Below are 19562 nucleotides of genomic sequence, written 5' to 3'. Positions count from 1 at the left end.
CCAAACTCATAATTCCAGTCATCAGAAGAAGTGGGCTGTGCCCACGAAAGCCTGTAATAACATCTACATGTTTTGTTAGTCTATAAAGTGCTACCAGACCATGTGTTGTTTATAAAGGGATGTGGTTGTCACAGTCATGGCTGGAAAGGGATGATGGTCTGTGCTTTGGTGAATGGTCTTCTCGATGATCTCTACTAATATTTCCACTCTAATTCATCTGATGAAGTGGTTTTAACATGAAAGCTCATGATATATTAGGTAGCCTCTTCGGTGCCACAGGACTGCTCATTGTTTCTATTAATACCTGATCCACATAATGAAAGTGTTTGATAACTTCCAACCAGTGTTATCTCTAAGCTGCATGGCAGCACAGCTTTACAGGTGATGTAATCAGCCCCACCCATTCAGTGAGCTCACTGCACTGAGCACAGAGTCTCTGACTGGGCAGGGTTGATTAATCACCTGTGAAGCTGTGCTGCCCCCCATTTTAGAGTAAACACTGCTTCCAACCAAAGGGTATGCCTAGACTGCATCCCTCTGTCGGCAGAGGGCTGCAGATTAGGCAGGTTGACATAGCAAACGAGGCAGGGATTTAAATATCTCACGCCTAATTTTCATAAAAATGGCCGCTGCGTTTTGCCGACTCAGCACTTTGTCAGCAAAAACGGCTGTCTAGAGTGGGATCTGTCGAGAAAGAAAGCCTTTTTTGACAGATCCCTTATGCCTCCTGCAAGATTCCCCCTCTAGACTGCCGTTTTTGCCATTTTATGCAAATTAAGCATGGGACATTTAAATCCCTACCTCATTTGCATTGTCGACCTGCCTAATCTGTATCCCTCTGTCAACAGAGGAATGTAGTCTAGACATACCCAAAGGCTTTTGAAAGATTATTCAAATTCTAAATAACTGAGCATTTGCAATGTGTAGCCTGTCAGGTGGAGCATCAACTTTCTCCCATAATAGCTAAGCCCAATGTATTTCCATTAAAAGATGTTTTCTGTGAAAGACTATGTCAAATCTTTCAAGAAGGTTGCTCCTGATTATATATATCTGTGATGTAGAATGTATCAAAATGATAAAATAATACATTTTGTCTTTTGTTTATTTTGTTTTGTATTTTAGTTTGCAGGTCATTTGCAAACCAGTTTTGTTATTTGCCTAAATATTTCATATTCACCAACAATTTCAGGTTAATTATTTGTGAATTACTTACTTTTAGCATTCATAGTTTGTGGCCCTGGGATTGGTTAGGCATGTGCTGTTTTTTCTGCTTCCTAATTTACAAAAAAACAAATGTTAGAAAGTTAAGCAAGTGATTAAGTGCTTTGCTGAATCAGATCTTGAATGACTGAATTTATTCAGTAGGAAAATTATGTATAACAAATGGTAAATAACAATTCATGACATTTTATAATGAATATGTGAAATCCTGGATACTCATAAACACATTAATAATTTAATGGCAGTCACTGGAATAGTCTTGCCAATAGTATGATCCACAAACAGTCGCAAATCAAAATTCAACTGCGTATTCACAAATCTTTTTTCCAATTATTCAACAAGTTCTAGTACTCATCGATGAATTATATCAACTATACAATAAAATGTAGCTACATAAAATGTCAATGTTGTAGCTCAGTTGAAGTTCCTTTTATGATAGAATATCACTAAGTTTAACAAAAATGCATGGTGATCATAACAAGAATTTTTAAAATATTGGAATGAGAACCTTCAAAAGCAGTAAGGAAACTTCTAGAATAAGTCAAAATGTCTGTTTTTAATATCTCAAGCTTTGCTACTTTTTTAAAAATAATACTAAAAGATCAACCTTATCTATAGAATTTTATTAATTTATCAATATCCTACAAAGCATTCATTTGTTAGAACCTCCATTTTGAACCTCTGGCATTTCAAAAGATTACCCAGATATGACATTTTAAATAAACAAATCTCTCAATATCAGATGATATTGCAGTTTGAAATGTTACTATGAGAACAAGGTATTGTTCCCTTGAAAAACTCAAGCTTTTAACAAATCAATATTAAATATTTTGGAAAGTGCTTTGTAAATGAACGGTTTGGGGATCATGAGAAAGACTGGTAGCTCTGTACAGTAAAGTGAGTGGGATTTTTGCTGTTGATATCAATGTTTGAATGTTGAGTCAAGATTCTTTATAAAATTTTAAGTCAGGAATTCTTAAATTAAACTCAAACTTTCTTTTTAACCTAAAAAAAGAGAGAAAAGAATTAACATTCTTATGTCAGTGATACAAGATAGCAATATTAGTTAATTAGTGTACTAATAGCAACTGGTGTTGTGATGGCAGCTGACCATAGTTCTACAAGGCCTTAAAGAATTCTTGCAAACTCCAGCTAGGGTGCATCTACACAGCAGGGCTTAACTCAAAATAAGCTATGCAAATGGAGCTAAGTCAATTGCATAGCTTATTTTGAAATGGCTTATTTCAAGTTTTGGTGCTGTATACACAGCACTTATTTTGAAATAGAGCACTCTTTCTCCCACTTCCCGTACTCTTCATAAATGAGAGTTACAGGAGTCAGAGTAAGAAGTCCTCCAGCTTGACATTATTTCGACATTATGTTGAAATAATTGCCTGCTTTGTAGATGTGGACTATGTTATTTCAAAATAAAGCTATTTATTTCAAAAGAATGTTGCTGTATAGACATAGCCCAGCAATTTTTTTTACAAAAGTTTAGTGAACAGAAGAGTGAAGCCAACGGCTACTGATTTCATAGTTAGATGGCTATTTCATTGTGCTTCATTGTTACACAAAGTTTGTAAAAACTACGCGAGAACCAGTTTTTATATATTTAATTTAGCCTTTTGAGTCAATCCTAAGTAATATTCCAAAAATCTCTCACTGAGATGATTTTACAAATTTTTTTTTTTAAAGAATGCTTAGTGTTTCATTTTTAGTGGACTAGCAGAGGTCAGATCTGGCCAGGTTCTAAAGAGCTGCTTTTTTTTCAACTAAGTTAACAGAATTCTGATACTATATTGTAAATATATATTATTTTAAAATAATTTAGTGTTTTTATTGATAGACTGCTATAATTCTATCCTATTGTTATGGAATTAGTGCTTTGTCACAAACAGAAAATAAGATTTAATGTTATTAGATAAAAATAACAATGATAATAAAACTGTTTTTTCAATATTAATATTTTTCAGTCTAAAACATATATGTGCAGCTGGCAAGGAGTAGCCCTGTGTTTCACAGTTGACTTTGCCTTGGGATTCACCTGTTTTGACAGTAAAACAAAGGTAAGAGGAAAAGGGCTTAAAACATAGTCTGTTCTATTCTACTATCAATGAGCTTGGTTTTATTAATATTTTATAACAGATTCTGTATCTGCTGCACGGTTGGTTGTAATTCAGTGAGAAACAAAGTAATCCCTATAAATGTGAAGTATGGAGAGCATTTTGGGATCCGTTGGATGAATAACTGAATAAATAAAATATATATTTATAGTTTTAAAAATAATAACCTTAGCCTTTGTTTGCCTAGAGGTTTTGATCCCAAAGCACATTACAAAATCTGTTGATATGGTCCCACTGAAATGCACACACTCAGGCCCACCGATGGGAGGTCGGGAGGGCAAAGGAGACAATTACCCCAGGGCACGGTGATTCTAAAATACCTGGGGCGCCCACCCACCAGAGCCCCAAGCCCTTTAAATTGCAGCTAGAGTGCTGTGTGGTACACTTTGAGCAACACTGAATACTGCGGGGGAGGGGAGGAGGAAGAGGGCACATGGCACTCTCCCCGTGTTAGGTTTTCTAAAGTGTATAGAAAAGGGAGCTGGCAGTGTCAGGCCCCTGTCTACTGAACCTGCAGGAGAGGAGGAATCTATAAACTCCATCTAAAGATGATGCAAAGCCAGCAAGATGTTCCACAATTCAACTGAAATGTAATGTGAGCCTTTTGGTATTTTGTGAGTGAACTCCTGAGCTTAGATAAATTGGTGTGAGTCAACTATGTTAATTTACACTCGGTGAGGATCCATGTTTCTAGCAGCACAGTAAATCCATCTACCGTATAAATAAATAAATAAGACAGTCACCTCTTAGTCTTAACACTGGGGCTTGTTCTCAGAACAGAGCTATATTTTTTAACATGTGTGAAGGAAGTTAATCAAACCATTTTGGATTATTTTTACAAGGTGTATCTGTAATTTGAATGTGGTATTACTTAAAGGCATTATGACTGGGATCTGTTCTCATTGATGCTGGTGTAAATATGGAATAATTCCATTCCACGTGCAGTATCCTTTACTGCAATGTAAAATTTAAAGAGCTGTAAATTCACATTTCTTTTTTTTAAAGGGTATTAGTATTAGTTACATTACCTTGGCCTTCTCAAATACATTGTATATATCTTCCTCCTTTCTGCAGTTTCAGCTGGCTATGGATTTTTATATACCGTATTTTCCGGCGTATAAGGCTACTGGGCGTATAAGACGACCCCCTAATTTTTTAGTTAAAAGATAGGGTTTCGTCTTATACCCCAGCGCCCCTCCGCCTCCCCGGCTTTGCTCCCGGTGTCCCTGGTCTGCTGGAGACGGTCCCCAGCAGACCAGGGACACCGGGAGCAAAGCCTCTGAGGACGCCCCGGCAGCGGGACAGCCCCGGTGTGCCTGGGCTGCCCTGCCGCCGGCTTCCCCCGAGGCTTTGCAAAGCTGCGGAGGGGCCTTGCCGCCGGCTTCCCCCGAGGCTTTGCAAAGCCACAAAGCTGTATACCCGGCGTATAAGACGACCCCCGATTTTTGGGGGATGTTTTTTAACATCAAAAGTCGTCTTATACGCCGGAATATACGGTACTTCTTATGCTAAATAGTTGTCATAGTATTGTTGTATACGTTCAAACAGATTCTGCTTCTTCTGCAAAATGGGTTGCAAGTCAGTGAGAAATAGAGAAATCCCTGTAAAAGTTTGGAGAACATTTCGGGATCTGATGGATGAATATCAAATAAATAAAATATAAATGTATAGTTTTAAAAAATAATAACCTTAATCTTTGTTTGCCTGTCCTATATTCTGAAATGGAATACTAGTGTGAAATGAAAAATAAATGTCTCCTTGAAGAAGTCTACCCAGCGCATTATTAACAGGAAAAGTCACTTGGAGGAAATGGTGACACATGGCTCTATTTCTCTGTTAAGTTTCAATGAGTTTTCATATAACTATTACTGTCAATGGAGAGTTGTCCACAGATTTCACAAAAGACTTTTTAAAAATAGATTAATTTAAAGTAGAGAGCTGCAAATTTGATACAGAAAAATGGCTGATCTAATATCAAATTGTGTTTTCAGGAGCAAAAAGGGAAACATTAACTTAATCAATGTTTAATGGCATATCAGAGTATCAGATCAATATATGCTACCCTGACTAATTCAATTTATTCAAGAGCAAGTGCTGCAGGAGAATGCTGAACCTCAACAGTAATTTCGCATTGACACACTAAAAGAAAATACAAGACTCTTACGACAATAAGAGAAAATAGAGGGCATAGTCATGTTGTCTGCATACAAATCTCTGCAGAAGGCATTTAGATCCACAGTTCTGTTTCGGCCTTGAGCATTGTTCATAAGTGTTCTGTGGACTTGGGCTGAGGCCTTTTGCACAGTCATCTCTATCCTTTAAAAAGTGCCATCTTTCCCTACAGCCTTTGTTCTCTTCAGAGACACTTATCTCATCAACCCAGTCATCTTTCATGAGGGGAGCCCTAACAGGCCCATCAACAGGAATTCTGGACCCCAGGACAAGATCTCAGTGGGCTTCCTATCCTCCTCCCTCAGAGGAAGCCACAAGCCACACCCCTCCCCACACAGAGAAACCCCAAGCACCATCGCTCAATTAGAAGACCCTCCGGTTGGTCACAGCCCTATCCTCTATTTTCCTGAGGGTGTTCCTCCCACCTTCCTTCTCCTCTCTGCCCCCCATGGTACTGTGTGCAGCTCAACTCAGTTCCTTCTCTGCCCTTCCCTTCCCCCCGCAGCCGCTCCCAGCCCATCTGTGCCCCAGCAGCCCTTTGTTCAGCTCGGCTCCTTCCCCCTCTAATCTCCAGCCCAGATCTGCCCGCAATGGTTGGTCCTGTGCGCCTTCTGCTTGGCTCTTTTCTCCCAGCTGCCCCTCCCTACCTCTGCCTGTACCCCTCTGCTCTTCCCTTCCTCTGCCCTCACTCCTTGAAGTTCCATGCTGGCTCTACTCTCAAAGCTCAGCGCCCTCCTTCTCTTCCTGTCTGGCTCCCCACTCCTTTTTCCAGCCCAGCTCATGCCTTCCTGTTCACTCACAGGATTACAAAGTGGCATTGATTGTTGCCACCCCTAGGATAGCTCTTCTCCTTGGCTCTGCCTTCCCAGCACAGCTGGGGGCTGCTGTCCTGACTCACCCTGTGGCCACCCAGGGGCTCTCCTGCCCCAGTACTTTTGCACAGAGTTCACCACCTGCCAGGAGACCTGTTCTGCAGTCTGCTGTGGGTGCTGTGACCCAGGAACGCATGTGTAGGGGCCCTGCATCCCTCCCAGTCAATATAAAAGGGCCCGGGTTTCCCAGCCACCGCTACTGTGGTAGTGACCCACAGGACCCAGGGCCCCTTTAAATCACCCAGGCCTCTGGGTAATTGCCTCTTTGTCCTCCCACCCCCGTTGGTGGGCCTGGGCCCTGAAACATCCTCCGCCGGGTTGTCATAGACATTTCTTCAGCTTCAGGAAAAGGAAATATGACAGGAAAAGACCATTGCTCCCCATTCCTGTCCAGTGCTCTCTAGAGCTAGGACAGTGGAGGCAAGAAGCAGCATTTCTTTGCCCACCATTACTGATTTTGCTGAGGCAGCCCTGGATAGCAGCAATTAAATTGTAGCATGAGAGTTTCAAAACATATTCCAGTTGTCCAGCTACTTTGTACAATGGCTTAAGAACCTCCCCTAATATATGCTTTACAGTATTTGATTCTCTAGCTAAGTTGTTAGGAAATCTGAGGCTCTATATAGTGCTTGATCAGCTGAGCTGGCAGGTAGAGGAGAGAATTAGGATTTTCCTGTCTTTTCTCAACACTTTTCTGATTGAGTCCTTATGTAGTACCCTTCCAGGCCCATGTAAAGAAGTGGAGACCATACAAGCCATGTGCAAGCCACCAGATCCTCCCACAATATAGATAAGTGAGGTATACTTTGTTTTTCAGTTGGCCTTTGACCAACTGGATAGTTAATGACTAACTGGATAGCTAAACTTGGTCCATCTCTGGGAGGAGCTCAAGATATAGATTGACCAGTGCAAATCTCATACTACCCTGAAGCCAAAAAACATGGCAGTATCTTTTTCCCATTCCTCCTTTCCTATATCTCTTCCTCTAGTTAAAAAAAATAAAGTAATGTAACTAACAAAGCTGTGCCAATTCTTCATTGGGTTGATTTGCCTGTGTGCTGTATTCTTATCCCCTACCCTTTGTCAGTTTTGTTTTTATATTATGAGCCTTTCAGAGTTATGTCTCTTTCTATGTTTGTACAGCACCAGGCATGCTGCAGCTTCAGGACTGATTGGAGCATTTTGGCACTAAAATAATGTAGTATTTCATCATCAGAATATGATGGAATATGAGGACTCATGTCATAATGAATAACAAAGTCAAGCAATTATTTCTTTAATTCATTCAAGGGAAGCAGAGACCTTGCTGTCTTGTAAGCAATAATAATCTAAATAACAAATAACACTCCTCTTCTTGATTTATTAACCACATGTATCAAGCATCCAGTTTGCATGGAACAGTTCAAAGCTCCCCAGTACTTCCAGCTTCATGGTGAGTGAAAATAAACCTCTCCCCAGAACATCCATCTTCAGCAGGTCTGGCCAACGAATTTGTGGGGCCCAAGGCAGCATGCTGACAGGAAGGCCTGGCTGGTGGATGTTCTAATTTAAATCAAACCCAGTTGAGGGGTTACAGCACAAGTCGCTCACTGGGCAGCACAAGTCGCTCGCTGGATATATTCCACAACACCTCTAGATTTAAGAAAAATTTCAACTAGCATCTATTTCAATGTCATCTGCCATGCTTTTACTGTTCACTATGATGTCATTATATGCTACTGTAAAACTTCCAATAAAAGCCCCCAGCATCTACTAGTACAAACTGTTCGAGACCCCGGCTTGTATTAGAGTCCAGGCATTTATTTGACAAACCTCGTGTCTATGAAAAACTTCTGGCCAGTACTCCTGGTGACTAACAGAGGAAAAGACTCGTAGTGAAGGTAAATGTTTTCCTTTAGGAGGTTATTGTATGATTTTCTGTGGCTTGAATGTGGTTGAAGAAGATTGCATCAACTGCATGTTTCAGTAAACTGTTGTAAGTTTATCCCATGTGTGAGACCCAGAGGTTCCGCTCCCCTGTTGCTGTCCCTTACATGAGAGACACACGCCCCCGTCATGTTACAGGATATGGGGAGAAGGGAATTCTCTGAATGGAGCAGGGTTTCTCTTCCACTCACTCAGACCAGAGCATCCCCCTAGGCAGGGATGATCCCACACTGGGAATCTCTTCTTCCTGGCAGGGCATCCCATTCACAGGACAGGCTCCAGGTATGGGCAAGAGTCTGTTGTGAGCAGTCTCAGGATAGGCCAATAGCCATCTCTGTCTCTTTCCCTTTACAGAGGCAGGGGAGGAGGCTGACACATTTTTATCTCTGTGATTGGCTATGCCACCCAGCCAGGTGGCTCCCAGCCAGGGCAGTGAGCATGTTGCCAGGCGGGTGGGCACAGGGCAACATGAGGCCCAGAATGTATGGGGTCTAAGGCCATGCCTAATCTTCAGAGTAAGTGAAAATAATCTAAACTCCACCAAAGAGGACTTGACATTTCTTCCTGTCCAAATTGGAGCTGCATCCACAAAGCAGTTTCCTGGTCCAAATCAGTATTATCTTCCAAATTTTGAAAAATATTTACAGTAAAAAAGTCTGCTATTTCCAGGGGAAACATACTGATAGCCCATATGAGGGAAACATCTTGCAAAATCAGATAGTTTTTCAAAAGCAAGATTTTTTTAAAAAAAAGAACACTGCTTTTCTGACATCATTTCATTTTAAATGCCTTTCAAAGCATTCAGCTCAGAATGAGCCATATTTTCTCCACCAGCTCTAAGGGATCAAGTCTTACCTTAACATATATAGGAATTTCCATTAATGTGACTGGATGTTACAGATACATCAGAAGGAAATTGTACTCTGATTGCTTGGTTTCATTTTTTTACTTTTCTAACTCTAATGCACAAAAAACATTTTGAGAAGTGCAGAAAATTACAGTGATTTTAACATAATTAATTTCCAAAGAACGATTTCAATGAGTCTCCCTCTGTGATTTTTTTTAAAATACCCCAGTAAACCCAGTGGTTCACTTTTAGCACAGCACCATGTATTACTATTAAGAGACCTGAGGCTGGCACACACCTTGGGGATTCTTATTTCTTGGCTTGCAAATGACTGAATAGCACACATAATAGTGCTTTGCATTTCTGTAGCACATTTCAGCTAAGATTTCAAACCACTTTGCACACATTAAAATTAAGCTTTGCAATATTGGCGTAAGATATGGAAGTATCATAACCCTCATTGTAAAACTGAGCCAAGTGAGGCTCGAGAGATTTAAGGTCTGAGTTTAAATCCTGGCCCAGTGACGTCAATGGCAAAACTTCCATTGACTTTAATTGGCACAAGATTTTATCCTAATCTCTGTATACCTTTTTATGGGTAGCCCATCTGAGCTTTCAGACTATTTCTGGCTGATTCTTTACGTTGCATAAAGGAAGTGCTAAAAATTGTATCTTTTTGCTCTGATGTACGAAGTAGAAATAATAAATTATATTTATTATGCAACCAACCTTTGGCTCAAAATCTATTAATCCATCACTTATTTTTACCTTAGATTTAACTTCTTGATGTTTCATCAAAATTTCTCAGTAATACAAAGTTCTGGGTATATCAGTATAATGTTAAAATGCTAATTAACTTATTTCTTGCAGAATGTGCTCTGGAGGTTTAAATTCTCTCAACTCAAGGGATCTTCAGATGATGGAAAAACAAAAGTAAAGCTGCTTTTTCAGAATATAGACACCAAACAAATTGAGATGAAGGTAGTTGACATATTCTCTCTCTATTTAAAAAAAAGAAATTGAATGTATATCAAAGAAATGAAAGTCTCCATTAAATGCTGTACATGTTTACAGTCAACAGATAAATCACCTATTATCTTTTTTGTATTCTCTAGAGGCAATGCAAGTGAAATGTCTATAGATTTATTACATCTGCTACATGGTGATTCTGTTCTTAAGATGTATTCTGAAAAAATTTGGTATATTCATTCAGAATAAGTTCTTTGAAGTACCTTCTGTTAAGTATAGTTTCCCACCAAAGATGCAATATTTTAAAATCTTGATTTTAAAAAGGATGTAAAAAATTGCAAAAATGTTTTTATTTTGAAGTATTTTAATATATTTTACTAAGTGCCATGTGGTAAAATTAGACCTTTAAGCAAAAAAAGTATTTTTTCTGCTTAATTTATTTATAAACCATAATGTTACTATTATTATCTGTTTGTAGTACCTAAATAAGGGTACAGTCTTGAAAGAGTCAGAGCACTTTAACACCCATCAAATCCATTGATTTCAAAGTAAGATAGAGCATGTAGCATTGTGTAGGCTCAAGTATTAAGTAGTGATAAAATACTGTTTGATTGCATAAAAACTGCTAAATGATTCACAAGCCTTTTTTTCTAAATAACTTTAAATAATACCATTAGCTTCAAAAATTCAGATCTGGGAATAAGATCCCAGTGTACTGTTGTTTACAATCAGGGTTCTGCTTTGATTCATAGACCTAGTACTTGGTATGACATTTGGATCTGGGTCATAGAATCATAGAATACTAGGACTGGAAAGGACCTCGAAAGGTCATCGAGTCCAGTCCCCTACCCTCATGAAGGGACCCAGTCCTGTCTAGACCATCCATGATAGACATTTATCTAACCTACTCTTAAATATTCCAGTCATGGAGATTACACAACCTCCCTAGGCAATTTATTCCAGTGTTTAACTACCCTGACAGTTAGGAACTTTTTCCTAATGTCCAACCTAAACCTCCCTTGCTGCAGTTCAAGCCCATTGCTTCTTGTTCTATCCTCATAGGCCAGGAAGAACAATTTTTCTCCCTCCTCCTTATGACACCCTTTTAGATACCTGAAAACCGCTATCATGTCCCTCCTCAATCTTCTCTTTTCCAAACTAAACAAGCCCAATTCTTTCAGTCTCCCTTCATGGGTCATGTTCTCCAGTCCTTTAATCATTCTTGTTGCTCTTCCCTGGACCTCCTCCAATTTCTCCACATCTTTCTTGAAATGTGGTACCCAAAACTGGACACAATACTCCAACTGAGGCCTAATCAGCACAGAGTAGAGCAGAAGAATGATTCATCATGTCTTGCTCACAACATACCTGTTGTTGCATCCTAGAATCATGTTTGCTATTTCCGCAACAATGTCACACTGTTGACTCATATTTAGCTTGTTGTCCACTATAACACCTAGGTTCTGTTGTACTTCTTCCAAGACAGATGCTTCCCATTTTGTATGTATGAAAAGGCCAGCTTGGCTTAACAAGGAGATCTTGCATGATCTCAAAATAAAAAAGGAGTCCTGTAAAAAATGGAAACTAGGACAAATAACAAAGGATGAATATAGGCAAGCAACACGGGAATGCAGGGGCAAGATTAGAAAGGCAAAGGCACAAAATGAGATCAAACTAGCTACAGGCATAAAGGGAAACAAGAAGACCTTTTATAAATACATTAGAAGCAAGAGGAAGACCAAGGACAGGGTAGGCCCACTGCTCAGTGAGGAGGGAGAAGCAGTAACAGGAAACTTGGAAATGGCGGAGATGCTCAATGACTTCTTTGTTTCGGTCTTCACCGAGAAGTCTGGAGGTGTGCCTAACGTAGTGAATACAAGCAGAGAGAGGGAAGTTTAGAAGATAGGATACACAAAGAACAAGTTAAAAATCACTTAGAAAAGTTAGATGTCAGCATGTCACCAGGTCCTGATGAAATGCCTCCCAGGATACTCAAGGAGCTGATAGAGGAGGTATCTGAGCCTTTAGCTATGAGCTTTGAAAAATCATGGAAGACCGGGGAGATTCCAGAAGACTGGAAAAGGGCAAATATTGTGCCCATCTATAAAAAGGGGAATAAGAACAACCCAGGAAACTACAGACCGGTCAGTTTAACGTCTGTCCCAGGGAAGATAATGGAGCAGGTAATTAAGGAAATCATATGCAAACACTTGGAAGGTAATAAAGTGATAGGAAATAGCCAGCATGGGTTTGTGAAGAACGAGTCATGCCAAACTAATCTGATAGCTTTCTTTGATAGGATAATGAGATTGTGGATAAGGGAGAAGTGGTGGATGTCATATACCTAGACTTTAGTAAGCATTTGATACGGTCTCGCATGATATTCTTATTGATAAACTAGGCAAATATAACTTAGATAGGGCCACGATAAGGTGGGTGCATAATTGGCTGGATAACCGTAGTCAGAGAGTTGTTGTTAACGGTGCTAAATCCTGCTGGAAAGGGATAACAAGTGGAGTTCCGCAAGGGTCTGTTTTGGGACCCGTACTGTTCAATAGCTTCATCAATGATGTAGATATTGGGATAGAGAGTACACTTATTAAGTTTGCAGATACCACCAAACTGGGTGGGGTTGCAACTTCTTTGGAGGATAGGGACATAATTCAAAATGACCTTAGCAAGTTAGAGAAATGGTCAGAGGTAAACAGGATGAATTTTAATAACGAGAAATGCCAAGTGCTCCACTTAGGAAGGAACAATCAGTTCCATACATACAAGATGGGAAGCGACTGTCTAGGAAGGAGCATGGCGGAAAGGGATCTAGGGGTCATAGTGGACCACAAGTTGAATATGAGTCAACAGTGTGATGCTGTTGCAAAAAAAGCAAATATGATTCTAGGTTGTATCAACAGGTGTGTTGTAAGCAAAACTCGTGAAGTCATACTGCCACTCTACTCTGCACTAGTTAGGCCTCAGCTGGAGTACTGTGTCCAGTTCTGGGCGCCACATTTCAAGTAAGATGTGGAGAAATTGGAAAGGGTACATAGAAGAGCGACAAGAATGATTAAAGGTCTAGAGAACATGACCTATGAAGCCAGGCTTCATGAACTGGGCTTGTTTAGTTTGGAAAAAAGAAGATTAAGGGGGGACATGATAGCGGTTTTCAACTATCTAAAAGGGTGTCACAAGGAGGAAGGAGAAAATTTGTTCCTCTTGGTTTCTGAGGACAGGACAAGGAGTAATGGGCTTAAAGTGCAGCAAGGGAGGTTTAGATTGGACATTAGGAAAAAATTCCTAACTGTCAGGGTGGTCAAATATTGGAATAAATTGCCAAGGGAGGTGGTGGAATCTCCCTCTCTGGAGATGTTTAAGAACAGGTTAGATAGACATCTGTCAGGGATGGTGTAGACCAGTGGTCTCCAACCTTTTTACACCCAAGATCATTTTTTAAGTCTCAGAACAGGTGAAGATCTACTGCCCGCCCCTTCCTTGAAGCCCCGCCTACATTACATGAGGAAATCTAATGTAAATGTACTGTGCAGGTGTGCAGTTCAGAGAGGGCTCAAGAGCTACTCTTAGAGCCCCTGAGATCTACCGGTAGATTGCGATCTACTGGTTGGTGACCACGGGTGTAGACGGAGCTTGATCCTGCCTTGAGGGTGGGGGGCTGGACTCGATGACCTCTGGAGGTCCCTTCCAGTCCTATGATTCTATGATTCTATGAAACTGATTGCTTCTTCCTAAGTAGAGCACTTTGCATTTATCTTTATTAAACTTCATCCTGTTTACCTCAGACCATTTCTCCAATTTGTCCAGATCATTTTGAATTATAACCCTATCCTCCAAAGCAGTTGCATTCCTTCCCAGCTTGGTATCATCTGCAAACTTAATAAGCAAACTTAATAAGCATATGCCAATATTTAAATCATTAATGAAGATATTGAACAGAACCAGTCCCAAAATAGACCCCTACGGAACCCCACTTGTTATACCTTTCCAGCAGGATTGTGAATTGTTAATAACGGTTCTCCAGTCTGAGGAGTTGGATCCAGCCAAAGTCTGAGGGTTTATCAAGTTGCCTGTGCTGAGTTGGAATGGGAGAAAGCTCTTCACTGAGGTTAAGGTCACAAGCAGTATAGACGAGATTGGTGAGTGGCAGAGTTAAAATACAGAGAAACAAGTTGGGTGAGGTAATACCTTCCATTGGGCCAACTGTTGTTGATGAAAGAGATGAGCTTGCAAGCCACACAGAATTGTTTTTCTACTCTAGGAAAGGTACTCTCAGCACCCAAAGAAAATGTGAGGTGGAACAGATTTTTTAGCATAAGTAGTTAGCAAATAATATAAAGGATCATTTAAGGTAGAGTGGCCTATTAATACTTCTGCAGTCATAAGACAAAAAGAGAACATAAATACATAACAACAGTCATACCTGGGTTAGACAAAAGGTCCATCTAGCCCAGTATCCTGTCTTCTGACAGTGACCAATGTCAGATGCCCCAGAGGAAGGAAACAGAACAGGAAATCAAGTGATCCCTCTCCTGTCATCCATTTCCCAGCCTCTGACAAACACTGAGGCACTCCGCTAGAAACCGACCGCCATCCTGACATCAAGCCGTTGATCACTACCCGCTGGGCTCGGCCTTCTATCTATCTATCTTTCTATCCATCATACCGTCCATTTATCCAATCCACATTCCCTTAACTTGCTGGCAAGAATATTGTGGGAGACCGTATCAAAAGCCTTGCTAAAGTCAAGGTATATAACATCCACTGACTTTCCCATGTCCACCAAGCCAGTTACCTCATCATAGAAGCTAATCAGATTGGTCAGGCACGACTTGCCCTTTGTGAATCCATGCTGACTATTCCTATCACTTTCCTCTCATCCAAGTGCCTCAAAATGGATTCCTTAAGGATCCCTTCCATGATTTTTCCAAGAACCAAGGTAAGACTGACCAGCCTATAGTTCCCTGGGTCGTCTTTCTTCCCTTTTTTGAAGATGGGCACTACATTTGCCTTTTTCCAATCATCTGGGATTTCTCCTGATCTCCATGACTTTTCAAAGATAATAGCCAAAGGCTCCTCAATGACATTTGCCAACTCCCTCAGTACCCTAGGATGCATTAAGTCCGGACCCATGGATTTGTGTACGTTTAGCTTTTCTAAATAGTTCCTAACCTGTTCTTTACCCATCACGGGCTGTCCATCTTCATCCCATCTTGCGTCACTTAGCACAGAAGTCCAGGAGCCGACCTTGTCCGTGAATACAGAGGCAAAGAAAGCATTGAGTACTTCAGCTTTCCCCACATCATCTGTCACTAGGTTACCTCCTTCATCCATTAAGGGGCCGCACACCCTCTCTGATCACCTTCTTCTTGTTAACATGCCTGTAGAAACCCTTCTTGTCATCCTTCACATCCTTAGCCAGTCGCAATTCCATTTGCGCTTTCGCCTTCCTGATAACCCCCCGGCATTCTCGAGCTATACATTTAAACTCCTCCCTGGTCATTTGTCCAAATTTCCACTTTTTGTAAGCTTCCTTTTTGTGCTTAAGTTCACCAAGGATTTCCCCTATAAGCCAATCCGGTCTCCTACCATGTTTGCCTCTCTTGCTACGCGTCAGGATGGTTTCTTTCTGTGCCTTCAATAAGGCTTCTTTAAAATACTGCCAGCTGTCCTGGACTCCTTTCCCCTTCATGTTAACATCCCAGGGGATTCTACCCATCAGATCTCTGAGGGAGTCAAAATCTGCTTTTTTGAAGTCCAAGATGTGTATTTTACTACTCTCTTTTCTTCCTTCGGTCAGGATCCTGAAATCTACCATCTCATGATCACTGCTTCCCAGGTTGTCACCCACCTCCACTTCCCCTATTAGTTCCTCCCTGTTTGTGAGCAGAAGGTCAACCTGCACATGGCCCCTGGTCGGATCCTTCAGCAGTTGTGTCAAGAAGTTATCCCCAGCATTCTCCAAAAACTTCCTGGATTGCCTGTGTACTGCCGTATTGATTTCCCAACAGATGTCAGGGTGATTAAAGTCCCCCACGAGAACCAGGGCCTGCAATCTGGAAGCTTCGCTCAGTTGTCTGAAGAAAGCCTCATCTACCTCATCCACCTGATTCAGTGGCCTGTAGCAGACACCAACCACAACATCAGTGCCATTGTTTGCTCCTTTAAACTTAACCCATAGACTCTCAACAGGTTTTTCTCCCTCTTTATACTGGAGTTCAGAGCAATCGTAGTGCTCTCTTACATATAGTGCAATTCCTCCTCCTTTTCTCCCCTGCCTGTTCTTCCTGAACAGTCTATACCCTTCCATGACAGCGCTCCAGTCATGCGAGTCATCCCACCAAGTCTCTGTTATCCCAATTAAATCATATTTTTGGACTGGGCCAGGGCCTCCAGTTCTTCCTGTTTGTTGCCCAAGCTTCTTGCATTAGTGTACAAACACTTCAGGTAACCAGTTGATCGCCCTATCTTCTCCATTCGAAACAGGGGTCCTCCTTCCTTGCTTCTTCCTCTCTGCATTTCTTCCCGGTATCCGACTTTCCCACTCCCCTCAGGATTTTGGTCACCGTCCCCCGATGAACCTAGTTTAAAGCCTCCTCACTAGGTTTGCAAGCCTGCCCGCGAAGATGCTCCTTCCTCTCTTCGTTAGGTGGATCCCATCTCTTCCTAACAATCCTTGTGCCTGGAACAGAGTCCCGTAGTCAAAGAAACCAAAGCCCTCTCTGCAACACCACCTGCACAACCACGCATTTACGTCCCCAAGGTTCGGTTCTAGGACTGGTTTTGTTCAATATCTTTATTAATGACCTGGACGAGGGGATGGATTGCACCCTCAGCAAGTTTGCAGATGACACTAAGCTAGGGGGAGAGGTAGATATGCTTAAGGGCAGAGATAGGATCCAGAGTGACTTAGACAAATTGGAGGATTGGGCCACAAGAAATCTGATGAGGTTCAACAAGGACAAGTGCAGAGTCCTGCACTTGGGATGGAAGAATCCCAAGCATAGTTACAAGCTGGGGACCAACCAATTAAGTAGTAGTTCTGCAGAAAAGGACCTGGGGGTTACGGTGGATGAGAAGCTGGATATGAGTCAACAGTGTGCCCTTGTAACCAAGAAGGCTAATGGCATATTAGGCTGCATTAAGAGGAGCATTGCCAGCAGATCCAGAGATGTCATTATTCCCCTTTATTCGGCTTTGGTGAGGCTATATCTGGAGTATTGTGTCCAGTTCTGGGCTCCCCACTACAAAAAGGATGTGGATGCATTGGAGAGGGTCTAGCGGAGGGCATCCAAAATGATTAGGGGGCTGGAGCATATGACTTATGAGGAGAGGCTGAGGGACTTGGGTCTGTTTAGTCTGCAGAAGTGAAGAGTGAGGGGGGATTTGATAGCAGCCTTCAACTTCCTGAAGGGAGGTTCCAAAGAAGATGGAGAGAAGCTGTTCTCAGTAGTGACAGATGGCAGAACAAGGAGCAATGGTCTCAAGTTGTGGTGGGAGAGGTCTAGGTTTGATATTAGGAAAAACTATTTCACTAGGAGGGTAGTGAAGCACTGGATTGGGTTACCTAGGGAAGTAGTGGTGTTTCCATCCCTAGAGGTATTTACATCTTGGCTTGACAGAGCCCTGGCTGGGTTGATTTAGTTGGGATTGGTCCTACCTAGAGCAGGGGGCTGGACTTGATGACCTTCTGAGGTATCTTCCAGTTCTATGGTTCTATGATTCAATGATTGCCTAGGGACACCATTTCTATCCATCCTGGGAGTTAGTGGATTACCAGTTATAATAATAAAACATAAACCCAGTGTCTCTTTTCAGTCTATGATTTTTAGTGTCTAGCAGAGTAATGAATTTACACTCTTAGGCTCATCTTTTGAAAGTTTTTGTTTTAAGGAAGAGTACTGATAGGTGTGATATAGAGCAATAACATTAAGAAAAGTGCTCACCCACAATAATGGGTTGTTTTGTCCTTTATCATGTTCCCATTTTATCGTTTTCCTGTGCAAGTTCATTCAACAATATATAAATATTACCTCACCCATCTTGCATCTCAGATATCCTTGGACTAATACAGCTACGGATATCAGGCATGCAACAGCAAAATACAATAGATAAGGAGGGAAAGACGGTCCTGCACAGCTTTGAAGGGAGGAGCTTGCATGGGATAGTGTGCAGAAGAGGAAACCAATGAAGTGATTTAGGTGGCACAATGGGCAAAATTAGCAAAAACAAAGAAAAACAAGAGTTTTAAACATTATAAAATGTTCTTCCCCTCTTGTGGTAGTCATGATTTCAGATTATAAGCAAATAAGCAAAACAGTAAATTAGGCCAGAGCTCATCTTTTTAATTTTTAAAAGGTAGCAAGAAGAAAACATTCTAGTTTTCTATAGAAATGATGCCTCACCAATCTACTAGAATTTTCTTATGAAGTCAACAAGTATCTAGACCAGGGTAATCCAATGGATATAATGTAACTGGAAACAGGATCAGGTGTAAAACAAATCAAAGAAAGTACTTTTTCACAGAACACATGATTAGAGCCATGCGTGGATACAAAAGTCAACCCATGGATGTGGGTATCTTCAGATAGATGTTATCTGCTGAGTCACAGGGCTCTGTTCCCAAGATAAACTGTGGCCATCTAAAAAGAGTGTGGGACCATCGTTCCTAAGAGCCAGTGCCCTGTACCGACAGCTCCTCCTGCCCATGCAGTTATACCATGACCAACCCTGCCACCAGCAGGACTGTACAACTCCAGGCAGGAGATGCCATGGTTGGGGCTGGGCTGGAGGTAATACAACCACACGGCTGAGAGGAGCTACCACTGAAGGGCACTGGCTCCTGGGAGCCATGGGATAATGCTCCTCTTCATTGGCCACAGAATTGCTTGAGAGTAGACACCTGTGAGTCAGCAGATACCGATGTCTGTCCATGGATATCTGCATCCACAGGTAGATATTTCTATCCATGAAGGGCTCTAAAGATAGTCAACCTGTGGAATTCTTTCTCAGAGGATGTTGTGAAGGCCAAGACTATAACAGGGTTCAAAAAAGAGATAGATTGTTTATGGTGGATGGGTCTCTCAATGACTATTAGCAAAAATGGGCAGGGAAGCAAAACTATATTCTGAAGTGCTCATAGCTCTGCTTGCCAGAAGCTGGTGATGGGAAAGGCTGATAGATCACCTGTTCTGTTCATTCCCTCTGGGGCACCTGGCACTGGACACTGTTGGAAGACAGAATTCTCAGGTAGATGTACCTTTGGTCTGACCCAGGGTATGTCTAGACTTCTGTCGCCAGACATACCGATGTTGCAAATGAGGCAGGGATTTAAATCTCCTGTGCTTCATTTGAATAAAAATGGCTGCCGCGTTTTGCCGAGTCAGCAGTTTGTCAGCAAAAAGTGGCTGTCAAGGCGAGGAA

At 41.4% G+C, this 19562-nt stretch overlaps 1 protein-coding gene across 3 annotated transcripts in view; it reads left to right on the top strand.

Annotated features, from left to right (window-relative positions):
• SNTG2 (syntrophin gamma 2) overlaps positions 1–19562 on the top strand; it is a 463781-nt gene that overhangs the window by 426996 nt on the left and 17223 nt on the right. For all 3 annotated transcript variants that reach the window (XM_075923561.1, XM_075923558.1, XM_075923560.1), the window contains exons 15-16: positions 3195–3287; positions 10032–10142. In XM_075923561.1, the coding sequence (XP_075779676.1) occupies positions 3195–3287; positions 10032–10142 (204 nt within the window). The remainder of the gene's footprint in view (positions 1–3194; positions 3288–10031; positions 10143–19562) is intronic.

This window comes from Pelodiscus sinensis, chromosome 3 (genome assembly GCF_049634645.1).
Source record: "Pelodiscus sinensis isolate JC-2024 chromosome 3, ASM4963464v1, whole genome shotgun sequence".
NCBI classification, from domain to species: domain Eukaryota; kingdom Metazoa; phylum Chordata; order Testudines; family Trionychidae; genus Pelodiscus; species Pelodiscus sinensis.
This window is presented reverse-complemented; position numbering and strand designations above follow the sequence as displayed.